The 12174-nt window shown below is 51.4% G+C and overlaps 4 protein-coding genes across 4 annotated transcripts; 2 read left to right on the top strand and 2 right to left on the bottom strand.

Moving 5' to 3' along the window:
* Nucleotides 1-247: 247 nt before the first annotated feature.
* On the bottom strand, nt 248-1168 carry COCMIDRAFT_28210 (uncharacterized protein; the record flags this gene model as incomplete). The annotated part of the gene is made up of 2 exons (XM_007691970.1): nt 248-961; nt 1064-1168. 2 exons carry the CDS (start codon nt 1166-1168, stop codon nt 248-250), a joined length of 819 nt encoding a protein of 272 aa, XP_007690160.1.
* Nucleotides 1169-1695: 527 nt separating this feature from the next.
* On the top strand, nt 1696-7147 carry COCMIDRAFT_101182 (uncharacterized protein; the record flags this gene model as incomplete). Its single annotated transcript, XM_007691987.1, has 5 exons — nt 1696-1917; nt 2013-2964; nt 3023-3666; nt 4683-5832; nt 5886-7147. The coding sequence occupies 5 exons, from the start codon at nt 1696-1698 to the stop codon at nt 7145-7147; spliced, it is 4230 nt and encodes a 1409-aa protein (XP_007690177.1).
* A 566-nt stretch (nt 7148-7713) lies between these two features.
* COCMIDRAFT_101200 (uncharacterized protein) lies at nt 7714-9239 on the top strand (the record flags this gene model as incomplete). The annotated part of the gene is made up of 4 exons (XM_007691986.1): nt 7714-7791; nt 7893-7950; nt 8044-8573; nt 9054-9239. 4 exons carry the CDS (start codon nt 7714-7716, stop codon nt 9237-9239), a joined length of 852 nt encoding a protein of 283 aa, XP_007690176.1.
* Nucleotides 9240-9717: 478 nt separating this feature from the next.
* Nucleotides 9718-11844, bottom strand: COCMIDRAFT_101140 (uncharacterized protein; the record flags this gene model as incomplete). Its single annotated transcript, XM_007691985.1, has 5 exons — nt 9718-10236; nt 10304-11207; nt 11264-11478; nt 11532-11639; nt 11704-11844. 5 exons carry the CDS (start codon nt 11842-11844, stop codon nt 9718-9720), a joined length of 1887 nt encoding a protein of 628 aa, XP_007690175.1.
* Nucleotides 11845-12174: the final 330 nt, after the last annotated feature.

Here is a 12174-nt window from a genome sequence, read left to right as displayed (position 1 = left end):
AGCGCGCTTCTTCCCGCGTGGAAGGATTGATGATTATAGACGGAACAGCAAACGATTTTCCATCCCATAATGGTTTTTTTGTAAAAAATTTCTCATTTCCTATGCTATGGAAGACGGCCTTGATCCATGCTGGCCTTGGGCATGACATAGGCTCGCTAAGAAAATGAAGCCTATAGTGCAAAACGCTCACAAAGTAACATGAATAGACGTGGGATTTCAAGGTTGTGGTGCAGAACCAGCCCATGGCTTATACCCTAGTCAACCACATCATGAAGCCAAGCTGAACAATGTAGCTGTAGACGAACAAGAACTGGGTCCGCCTGTTCTTTTGGTTCTTGGGCGGGTATCCGCCGGGGGCGGGGCCTCCAAAGTTTCCTTGACCAGTCTGGTCGGGAAGCAGGACATATCGCAGGCTGCGAAGGAGGAAAAAGGCATTTGCGTTGTAGCAGTAGATGAAGATGATCCAGTTGACCATTGTGCCGCCAAAGCCGAGCCACGAGGCAAAGTGCGTCAGAAGCAGCGAGACAATAACATGGACAAACTTGTAGCCGCTGTATGCGACTAGATCGAGGAGTTGCGAGGAGCTGCTAATGGCGAGCAGAAAGGTGCCAGTGCGAATGATGAGAATCTCCAGTAGGGTGACGGAGATTGCGACAGTGGCCGTGTAACCCAGCAACTCTGGGTGGAAGGCGCCCCTCAGCCCAGCCAGCAACGTCGAGAGCAGGATGTAGGTGACGAGGGCCATTATGGGGATATACATGTCAGGCGAGTTGACATCTTCGCGAGGAGGTTGGTAGAGCAGGGCGGCCGAGGAGGCGGCGGGATCAGAAGTATGGCGTTGCTGGCGGGACCAGGGGCGATGCCACCACGGGACGAGGATGATGCGCAGTTTGGTGAGAACGTAGGAGTTTGTGACATTGAAGTAGTGCCTAAGGGCAGAGACAGATACGAAGCGTCCGATCTATTGTAGCAAGTTAGTCTTGGTCTAGCCGTCGTGATGCGCGCATAGCATGGGAAGTGGGCGCGTCGCCTGTGCGGTCGCTTTGCGCATAACGTCACGTACATTCTGCTCAACGTATTGTTGTCCCGCATCCACAGCGCTCTTTCCCATCTGGAAGCCGAGCTGTGCTGTGGGGTCATTTATAAAGCCGCCAAACGAAGGGTGCATGTTGTAGCCTCCCTGGTGGGGAGTCATCCCCCCGCCCTGCTGCCCATATCCATATCCGCTCTGTGGTTGCGAGGGCGGGGGAGGGGGAGAGCGCAGTTGGGGGACTGTCGAGACGTGCTGTGGAATTGGGTGGTGTACTGTGGTGCTTTAGTAAAGGCGCGCCCGGAGTGGGTATATGTACATATATGAGGAGAGGCATACGGGGTGGTGAATGCGCGGGCGGCGGATTGTTGTAGTTGGGACGCTGCATGGCTGCGCGCGATACCAGGGCCGGCAGTCTTTGTGGAGATGAAGGGCGAGATGGAGGGACAGGAAAAGGGACAGCGAGTGACTGGGCGAGGCAAGGGGCGTGAATTGAGGGTGTGGTGTATCTGTGGAATTTGTGCCTTTGAGCTTTCCGCTGCCTGTCCGAGTTCCGACCATCTGGCAAGAGGCGGCCCGCACGGCCCTTCGTCATCGCACCAACATTACCACCACGCACCCCTCTCGCATGCCAGCCAATACCTCATGCGCCACTCTCGCCCATAATGCTCGACACATTTGAGATACTCACCACCTCAGGGGTTGTGTTGTGGTCCCGTACCTATGTCCCCGTCGGAGCAAATGTCATCAACAGCCTGATCCGAGACGTCTTCATCGAAGAGCGCATCCAACCCCAAGCCGACGACACCGGCTCCAAGCCGGCGTACAAAAAAGATGGCTATACCCTCAAGTGGACTGCCGCAAAGGACGTTGGACTCATCTTTGTTGTATGTTCTGCACCATAAGAACGGTAAAGGCGAGGGCATGAAAAATGCGCAGCAATTGCCTCTTGTACATATCCATATACTAACGCCCCGCATAGGCCGTATACCAGAGCCTCGTCCACCTTACATGGATAGACAAACTCCTCGATAATGTGCGCGCCCTATTCATTGGTCTCTATGGCGACAAGCTCCAGTCGGACAGCAGTGTGGTCAACTGCGACAAGTTTGGCTCCTACTTTGATCGCCAGATGCACGAGTTAGAAGGCGCAAGCGATTCGGGCGCCCCCAGCATCAAGCTCACCACCCCAGAGTCAAGCACAGATAATGACAGTGCCGACGAAACGGCTATTAAGCCTGTAGGCCTACAAAAACCCCAACGACCTTTATATGATACCAGCGCCGATTCAACGCCAGTGCCTACTCCGGACACCTCGAGGCCCACCACTCCAGCACAGAGCCAGTTGCTCACAGGAAAAGCGAGACCGATTGGAGGCAAAATGTCTCGGAGGGACAAGAAGAAAGCCTCGGCCTTCAGCTCTGCGCCTGTGTCGTCGGGTGACGAGGCGTCGGCAAAGAAAAAGGGAAAGGGTTCCGCAAAAAAGGGCAGGGTGTGGGGCGAGTTTGGCGCGGAGGAAGAAGACAACTCTATTCTCGACTATTCGCAGTCAGATGTACAAGGTGACGCATCAGGAAACGAAGCACTGGAAGAGATTAAGCAGGAGACGTGGGGTCGCAAGACCAATAAGGGCGAGTTTGTGCTCAAGGACCTTGACGACGAGATGGATGCCATCATAGCAGCCCAGAATGCAAAGAGAGACAAAGACACACCGGCTGCAGCTGGTGGCCTGGTTGGGTCAAGCCTAGGCGCAATCGGCGGCCTGTTCAGGAATGTGGTTGGCGGCAAGACACTGACCAAGGAAGATCTCGGCAAGCCTCTTAAGGGCATGGAAGAGCATTTGCTGCGCAAGAACGTTGCGCGCGAAGCTGCAGTACGGCTGTGCGAAAGTGTGGAGCGTGATCTCGTGGGCATCAAAACGCCCAGCTTTACTAGTCAGTCATTTCCACACCCTTTTCTTGCTTGGCCCCTTTACTAACGCGACCATGACAGCCATCGAGACAACGATCAAGTCGTCAATGGAGAAAGCCCTTACCAAGATACTTACCCCGACTTCTTCCCTTGACCTGCTTCGCGAGATCCAGCATACAAATTCTACCACCACTCGCCCTTACGTACTATCCATTGTTGGCGTCAACGGAGTTGGGAAGTCGACGAACCTCTCCAAGATTGCCTTTTTCCTGCTGCAAAATCATCATCGTGTGCTCATCGCAGCAGCGGATACCTTCCGTTCTGGTGCGGTGGAGCAACTACGGGTACACGTCGATCGACTGAAGGAGCTATCCCAAAGAGAAGGCGGGCACGTCGATCTGTTTGAAAAGGGTTACGGCAAGGATGCCGCTAACATTGCTGCCGATGCCGTAACTTTTGCGACCAAGAACAACTTCAACGTGGTCCTCATTGATACGGCAGGTCGGCGCCACAATGATCAGCGACTCATGTCGTCTCTCGAGAAATTTGGCAAGCTAGCCAACCCTGACAAGATCCTCATGGTCGGCGAAGCCCTCGTCGGCACTGATTCCGTTGCTCAAGCCCGGAACTTCAATGCCTCTTTTGGTCCAGGACGAAATCTCGATGGCTTTGTTATTTCAAAGTGCGACACTGTGGGAGATATGGTAGGAACGCTTGTGTCGATGGTGCATGCAACCGGTATTCCAGTCGTCTTCTTGGGCACGGGGCAGCATTACAGCGATCTAAGGACATTGAACGTCGGCGCGGTGACGAGGCTACTTATGAGTTAAGGTAATGATTGGTCAGTTCGTGATATAGCACGGCTATGTAGTGTATAGTATTGGGCTGGATTATGTCATGATTGTACAAGCACGTGTTGTTGCTTGATTATTTTTTCCATTTGCTTCAATCAAACTTTGCTTTGTGATTGCGTCATGTCCTTCTGAGCAGATATGAACTACACACAAATAAAATTCTTGGGGAAAAGGGTCACAACTCATACTGTTATTGGCAAAAGCAACCGTATTCATGGCAGACATGTGAATGACGACATGGACGCGCCAAATTAGCTCCCGCATCTCATCACTATGTGCCTCGTATCCACAAGCTTGCTAAGTGCCACACTGCCGTCTTGGATCGACATAACTGCATGCTCTAGCCTATCCCATACCGCCTCTCACTCTCATCGCTCGATACTCCGCGCTCATCCCTTTTATTTCTGCTTCACATGTTGTACGAGGCTTGGATCACCACAAAGCCACTAATCGAAAGTGCCGTGCCGGACAATGCACTATGACATTGGATCCTTTATGGAAAACCCTTCCAAAACATGGCTGCTATGATGCAATTTCCATTGTTCAACGTCGCTGCATATGCGCCAAATACATAGGACGCTGCTTGACCTCACAAATCAGGACACTATAGACATTGTTCCCGCATTGCGGCCTCTTCCTCTTCCCCACAGTCACTATGTCGGAGCAACAAGGTAGCCATCGCGGTGGTGGATCTTCACTATCTGCTCTTGTTTCAACTCTTGTGCCCAGTTTTATTGTCGCTGTTGCTCTGGTTGTCCTATTTTTGGTATTGCGTAACAAGCAGAGGCGTCTCTATGCTCCACGAACATATCACGATGCACTTCTAGAAGAGTACACCTTTCCCACATAACTAACACTGATACTTGCTGATGACCTTCTGCAGTGAGAAAACACCTCCGGCAGGCCAGGGTTTCCTAGGCTGGGTCAAAAAATTCACTAGCTTGAGTGACGAATACGTACTCAATCACCACTCTCTCGATGCATATCTCTACATGCGCTTCTTAAAGGTGCTCAGCCTGATGGCCTTTGTAGGTGCCATTATCACCTGGCCTGTTCTCTTCCCTGTCAACGCCACAGGTGGAGGCGGCGAATCTGGTCTAGACATTCTCAGCTTTTCCAACATCGAGAATGAAGTGCGCTACTTTGCCCACGCATTAATTGCTTGGGTTTTCTTCGGCTGGGTCTTATTCCTCATTTACAGAGAAATGCTGTACTTTGTCAAACTCCGAAAAGCCTACTGCTTGACCACATGGAATGCGAGTCGCATCTCCCAGCGTACAGTCCTTTTTACCGATGTACCGCAAGAGTCTCTTTCTCTCGAAGAACTTCATACCATGTTTCCCAAAATCGCTCAAATCTGGCTTGTTCCCGATGTGAATGACCTAGACGATGATGTCTCAGACCTCGACAAGGCTGTCATTAAACTTGAGGCCGGCGAAACAAAGTTCATGCAAAAGGTCACGAAACAGCAACAGAAGAAGGGCGGTGAGAAAGGCACACACGACAAGGCATTACGCCCAACACACAAGACCAAGTTTCTGATTGGTAAAAAGGTGGACTCAATTGACTACTTTCGCGACCAGATCAAGGAACTACTCCCCAAGATCCAGACAGCACAGCGCTCGCATCTCGCTGGGAACGAAAAGCTCGACAGCGCAGTATTCATCGAATTTGAGACTATACTTGCAGCTGAGATCGCCTTCAATGCAAACCAACATCGCAGGCCCACCAAGTTTAGCTCTAGACAGATGGGTGTCCTGCCGGAGGAAGTCATCTGGAAGAATCTCAACATGGGCTCCAAAAGCAGATCTCTGCGTCACCTCATCGCCACGATCTTCATTTCAGTCATGATTCTCTTCTGGTCTATCCCCGTTGCTGTAGTTGGCTCCATCAGCAATATCAACTACCTCACAGAGAATGTGCCGTTTTTGTCATTTATCAACAGCATTCCCCCTGTTATCCTCGGAGTCGTAACCGGACTCTTGCCAGTCGTTGCCCTCGCTATTCTCATGGCTTTGGTCCCCATCATCTGTCGCGGTATGTTATCAAGATTGATCTCCCTACACCTCTTCCGACTAACGTTTTGATAGTCGTTGCCAAGTTGGCCGGGGCAGTCACAATCTCCCAGGTCGAGCAACAAACACAGACATGGTACTTTGCCTTTCAAGTTATCCAAGTTTTTCTCATTACAACCTTCACTTCAGCCGCCGCGGCCGTAGCCAGCCAGATCGTCTCAGACCCCACAAGTGCCGTCGGCCTGCTATCCAAGAACCTACCAAAGGCCTCTAACTTTTACATTTCATACTTCATTCTCTTCGGTCTGGCCATATCGTCGAAATTACTCTTCAATATCGGAGGCTTGGTGGGTGTTTTTATTCTAAGCAAATTTGCCAAAACACCGAGGAAGAAGTACAATCGTTTCGTGGCATTGGGTGAACCATCCTGGGGTGCAGAATACCCGAAGTGGACAAACCTGGGTGTCATTGCCATCTGCTACGCCATAATTGCGCCCCTCGTCCTGGGCTTTGCAGCTGTCGGTATTGGGATGATTTACGTTGCATTCCGCTACAACATGATGTACGTTCACGACACGCACATCGATACCAAGGGGGGTTTCTATGCGCGCGCTCTAGAACAACTCATGGTAGGAGTTTACCTTGGAGAACTTTGTCTGCTCGGTCTTTTTGGTATTGGTATCGGCGGCAGCATCACCTCTGTCGGGCCGACCGTCCTCCAACTGGTTCTGATTGTTGCAACGGTCATCTTCCATATCTTCATGAAGCGAAAGGTTAAGCAGTTGAACCTGCTCGAAGATTCCGAGCATTCCAGACAGCAGAGCAATGCCGAGGCTGGAAATTTGTCTACTGCCAAACGACCATCTCCCGGGTATAAGAAAGATGGAATTCGATCTGATAAATCTCTAGTTTCACGCTACAATAACGAGCAGCGAGCTATTGCTGGCTCTGAAGCTACTGGCATTGCACCCCCAGCTGACGCACCACCACAGCGATCGTCGCTAAAGAGAACATTCTCTCCACACACGCTATCTACTAGCGACATCTCTGCATCTCTTGCAACTCGATTTCGCCGTCCTGTCCCACCATATACGGAAAAAGAAGTCCTTGAGGCCTACCTGCATCCAGCCTTAGCTGAACGCCAAGACGTCATATGGCTCCCCAGGGATCGTCCCGGCGTCAGCAAGCACGAGGTTGCTGAGCTACAGGAGAAACTTGGCACGTTTGGAACTCGAGTCACAGACGAAGGCGCTATCATGAATGAGAAGGGCAAAGTAGAGTGGGATGTTGACAGCGTACGGGAGGCGCCGCTCTGGAAGCATCGGGTTGTTTATTAAGTCTGTTGTTTCCTTCATCACTATATGTTCGCGTATTCCAGCGACGATACTAGTCTAATGTCTTGTATCGTATTCATGTATTCCTTCCTGGACTTTGTAGTCTAGATACCAACCCCAATCTCCGCAAACAGATCATGACGCGACACGACAGTCTCCAGTACCAAGCGCACACGCGTGCGACCAGCCCCGCACATCATCTAGCTGAAAACAAAAGGAAGCCTTGATTGCGCGAAAAGGAGTTGAAATGGTGCATGTCATACATAGGCACTAGCCCCGGGACCTGCTCCGTTGTTGTTCAGTGGCGCATGTTAGTGCCACAACACCACGCTCTAGACTATGACGTCGCTTGACCATGAAAGTGGAAGCCACGCGATTGCCAACTTTCAGGTAGACAAGTAGGGTAGTCGGTGTTGGAATAAAAGGGCGTCGTGAGACGGGAGGAGCAAGACTTGAATTTTGTGTAAACACTTTTCTACTTCTGTCTTTAGCATAACAATCACAAACTTACGGCAAACGAATAATTATATTAGTATTGAAGTATCTTGAAAGCATTCTATATCATAAACATGCCTCGCAACGGAGATGGATCCAGCGACAATGGTCCTATTGAAGGCCATGAGATTCTTCACGGTACAACCGGAGATGTACGGTACCCTTTCCAACACACACGAGAACACTTTCCGCTACATCAGATCATCGAGCACAATCAAACACGAGAGCATACGTATATCTAACCCAACCACAGGACTCTCTCCAACACACTAAACACGTAGCACCCATGCCCGAGGGCGAAAAAGGAGACAGTACGTTCCCTACCCCATTCATCCATTCCAACAACGCAAAAGAACACACTCCAACGCATCCACGTATACCAGACTAACCCACCATCACCACAGCCCTCCCCGGTCTCTCAGGCGGCGGCACCGCAACCCAGACATCCACCTCGGACTCCAAAAAGCGCTCAGAACCCCACCACGACCCCCCCTCCCCAATCTCGCACATCCAGCAAAAACACTCCAAACTAGACATCGACGAAGCCGGCATCGCGGGCGCGACGTCACAAGCCGAGGCGGCGCACGCACGCGAGCAGCGGGTTAAAGACGCGGTGGGGACCGAGGATGTAGGGAGTGGAGCTGGAGGGCATGCGGATGTGGAGATGTTGCATGGAAAGGCTAGGTTGAATGAAGGTGAGCAGGGAGAGAAGAGTGAGGGAGGACAGAGTGGAGGAGCGTGTGATGCAGAGTTGCTTCAGAGGAAGAAGGCTGAGAAATTTGGGGGTGTGAATCTACATGATGATGAAGAGGCTGATGGTGGGAAGAATGGGACAAGTAGTACTACTAACGGGGGAAGTGTTAGGCACGAGGTGAGCGGTGCTGCTAACGGGGGAGGTGTTAGGCACGAGGAGAGTGGTGCTAATGGGGGTCCTGTGGGACATGTTGACCGTACCAAGCAGAAGGCTGAGGAGTCGTTTGGCACGCATGACAGCAGTGAGACGCAGGGCAAGAGCAAGGAGCATGGTCACGATGTCGCTCATGAGGCGGATCTGCTGCAGAGGAAGAAAGCTGAGAAGTTTGGGGGCGTGAACCTAGGCGATGATGAGGCTGATAGGTCTTCTGGGGGGAAGAGCAACGCCCATGGTAGCACTAATGAGGGCGGCGCTGTTGGACATGCGGATACCAAGGGTCACAACGGAGACCATGCGGGTGCTGAGACGCAAGTCAAGAACAAGGGTCATGGTCACGGTCACGATGTTGCCAATGATGCGGATCAGTTGCAAAGGAAGAAGGCCGAGAAATTTGGGGGTGTCAATCTAAGTGAAGATGGGGCTGATGCGTCTTCTGCTCTGAAGAACAGTACTCATGGTGGCACTGAGGGAGGCCCTGTAGGACATGCACATCGTACCAAGGGTCAGGACGGCGAGTCTGGTGCGCACAACGGAGGCCATGTGGACAGTGAGGCGCACAGCAAGGGCAATGGACATGCATCGGAAGGTAAGAAAAAGGACCACGGCCTTGATCTTGCCAACGATGCAGATTTGTTGCAAAGGAAGAAAGCGGAGAAGTTTGGAGGCGTTAATCTCGGCGATGATTAGGCATGTCGCTTGTCTTCTTTTCCCAAGGAATTTTGTTTATTCTACATAGTTGCCCGAATACTATGTACGTGTGCCTAGTCCCTCCGAACATTATTTTTTTCATATTAGTGATATATTTTGCTTGCTTTTCTCTGGCGTATGAGACCACACGTGGATGTTGTCAAAAAGCAAATGAAAGCGACAATCAAGGGTCCATCGCGATTGTCTGTGCATCGCTACCAGTTCACCGATCAGGACAACGGAGATGGTGCAAAAGTGGTTTTCTGGAGAACAAGCCATAGAGGTTTCACATTACGAGAAGCTTTTACGCAATATCTCTTTTCCTTATTCATTTTTTTCTTTATGGGAATTCGGATCGGGGAAAGAAGACTGGTGAGGCCAGTGACGCCAAGTTCCCGACCCCGCAAACATTCCCATCGTCTACTCTTCGTCTCCAGCACGACGCCTCTGAACAACCTCAGCAGATGTTTCTTTGTTTTTAATAATGAATACCAGAGATACTAGCGTTGTCACCGCGGCATCCAGCAATCACCTCGGGAAACAATTGCGTCGAGTTTGCATCCACGACCAGGTACTGGCAAATCTCGGCGGATCCGTCGAGCACGGCATCAACCTGATCCTCAGTGCAGGAGCCGAGATCCCAAGTGTAGCAGAACGTTAGCCTTTCGGATGTATACGCCTCAAACTGCACATTGGGATCCGGCCGTCCCGTACTCTTGTACGTGCTCTCGTCATCCGTGCCGGCAGTCGACTCGGTGCCGGTAGCAATATCAAGATTGAACAAGGCGCGCGTGAAGATCTTGAAAGCCGTCTCGGGTTGATAAGCAGGAATGGCGTGACCGGCTTGGTAGGTGCGGATGTAACTCAAGTTTCCGTATTGGCGGACGAGACCGCCAATGTATGAGTCGTTCGTCTGGATCTCGGCGTACTGTGCAGATGCATATCCGGCAGACCCTGTCCAGTTGATTGCTTTGGCCACAGCATCGCCACCGCCCCACTGATATATCTTTTTGTTAGCAAGGAGACTGCATGGGTAGAGGTTGCGTTGGGCGATTGATACTTACGGGGCAGGCGAAGTCGAGATCTCCATACACTAGTGATACTTTGATCCCGTTGTCGAGAAGGAAACCGAGATCTTCAACCCATCCGTCACGCGGGTAGTCACCAATAGCACGGTAGGCTGTTGAGGCCTGCGGGGAGCTACCCGTCCAGTTGAGAGGCACACCGAGCTCCGCCTGGACCCACTCGCGGTTCAGATAGCCCTCATGGAATGGCGGTGGGAAGGGCGGAGGTGACGGCGTGGAAATATCGTAGTAGTCACGACCAGCGAAGTTGTTGTAGGGAGTGACGATATTGTTGCGGCAAAAGGTCTCTGCACCCTCGCAAATGCGATTGACACCAGCATCGATGCCAAGGTTTTCTGGATCAGACACAGCAGCGGCATCGCGGCAATTTTGAATCCTTTCTAGACACTCTGGAACAGCGGCTACCATACCATTGTAAATTGTCTCGTTGACGGCTTCGAATCCATACCCGTTTCCTTTGTAAGCTTGTTGAGGGTAGTAGGGAAACTGAATGTAGCGGTCGATGCAGCCGGAAATAAGGAGTAGGGTATCCAAGTGCATAACGTAGCCTTCCTTGAGAGTGCCATTCTCAATCCTCTGGTTTTGCTCCTCCCAGAAGGACATCATAGCGGGTCCATAGCGTCCGCCGTATGACTGAGCTGCGAGACTAATGCGAGTGTCATTGGGCACAATGTGAGGAAACTCTTGGAACCAAGCCTGGGCAAACTCCCACGCTGCTACAGCGCCATTGACGCTACCGAAAAATGTGGTGTTGGGGTTGCGGCTAGGATAGGTGCCTGTGAGAAAAGTAGTGTTTTGTTCAGGGAGAGGCGTGGTGTCATTCAGCACTGTGACCTGTCCCGTAGCAAGGTTCCTGGTCACATTTGCCAGAGTATCGTATGAACTGGAAACAATCGTCAGCTAACGTGCCACTAACCTGTTGGATTTAAGAGAACTCACAAGCCAACCTGCACGGGTTGGTCGAGATAGAGCATGTTCGATGCTCTGTTCCAGCTCCATTCAGCTGGTCTCGTTGAGTTTGAGTCTGGGTTTGCGTAGCACGGCCCATTTTCCTCGAGTAATCCATACATGGAAGACGAACCCGGCCCACCGTTCAACCAGATTGTAAGTGGTGCATTAGCCGGATCGTCACGGGCTTCAAAAAACCAAAAGAACTAGAGCAGAACTTAGGACCTCAACAAATGAGCCATAGCGACATGCTGCTTACGGTATTGATAGGATAATCCTGTCCCTGACCCAAGTCAGCGGTTCCGGGGGGTAGGTAGACATAACCGGAATATGATTTGACGTCTGGTGTAGTCTCACAAAGCTTGTTCTATACATTGCTATTAGATGATCTGTCTGTAATACAAAATGGCCTTTTTCCAATGGCTTCCAACCTCTTTGTAAGTAATCTTCACACCATCTCCGAAGCGCGACTCGAGCACCTTGAGGCCTGCAGGCTCAGATGGAACTTGAGCGAGAGAAGGCGCGGCCAGTGCCAACAGCGCAATGGCTGTGGAGCGAGCGGATGGAAACATGTCGCAGCGAATGTTCCTACAGGACAAAGTACCAGGCATGGGCGGTGTAGTATTTATTTACTACGTAGTACGTGGGGGCATGTTAGCCGCCAATTCCTCCAAGCATGGATTAATCGTCGCCAGTCCCATCCTTGCCGTGATAAACAGGCAATATCGTCAACGGTATACTTGGCTGCATCTCGGAGCAGAGTCAATTTGGTGGAATGCTCAAGTTGGATCGGCTGTATCCGGAAGGTCGAAGAAGAGGTTGCCAAGTACCAAGTCTTGCTGGGAGCGGGGTGGCCTTCTTACACGCGTTAGCGCGAACCTTGCATTGCCAGCTTCCGCAAA

This window comes from Bipolaris oryzae (assembly GCF_000523455.1).
Source record: "Bipolaris oryzae ATCC 44560 unplaced genomic scaffold scaffold_115, whole genome shotgun sequence".
Classification (NCBI taxonomy): domain Eukaryota; kingdom Fungi; phylum Ascomycota; class Dothideomycetes; order Pleosporales; family Pleosporaceae; genus Bipolaris; species Bipolaris oryzae.
Note: the sequence above shows the minus strand (reverse complement) of the source record. Positions and strands in the feature narration are given on the sequence as shown.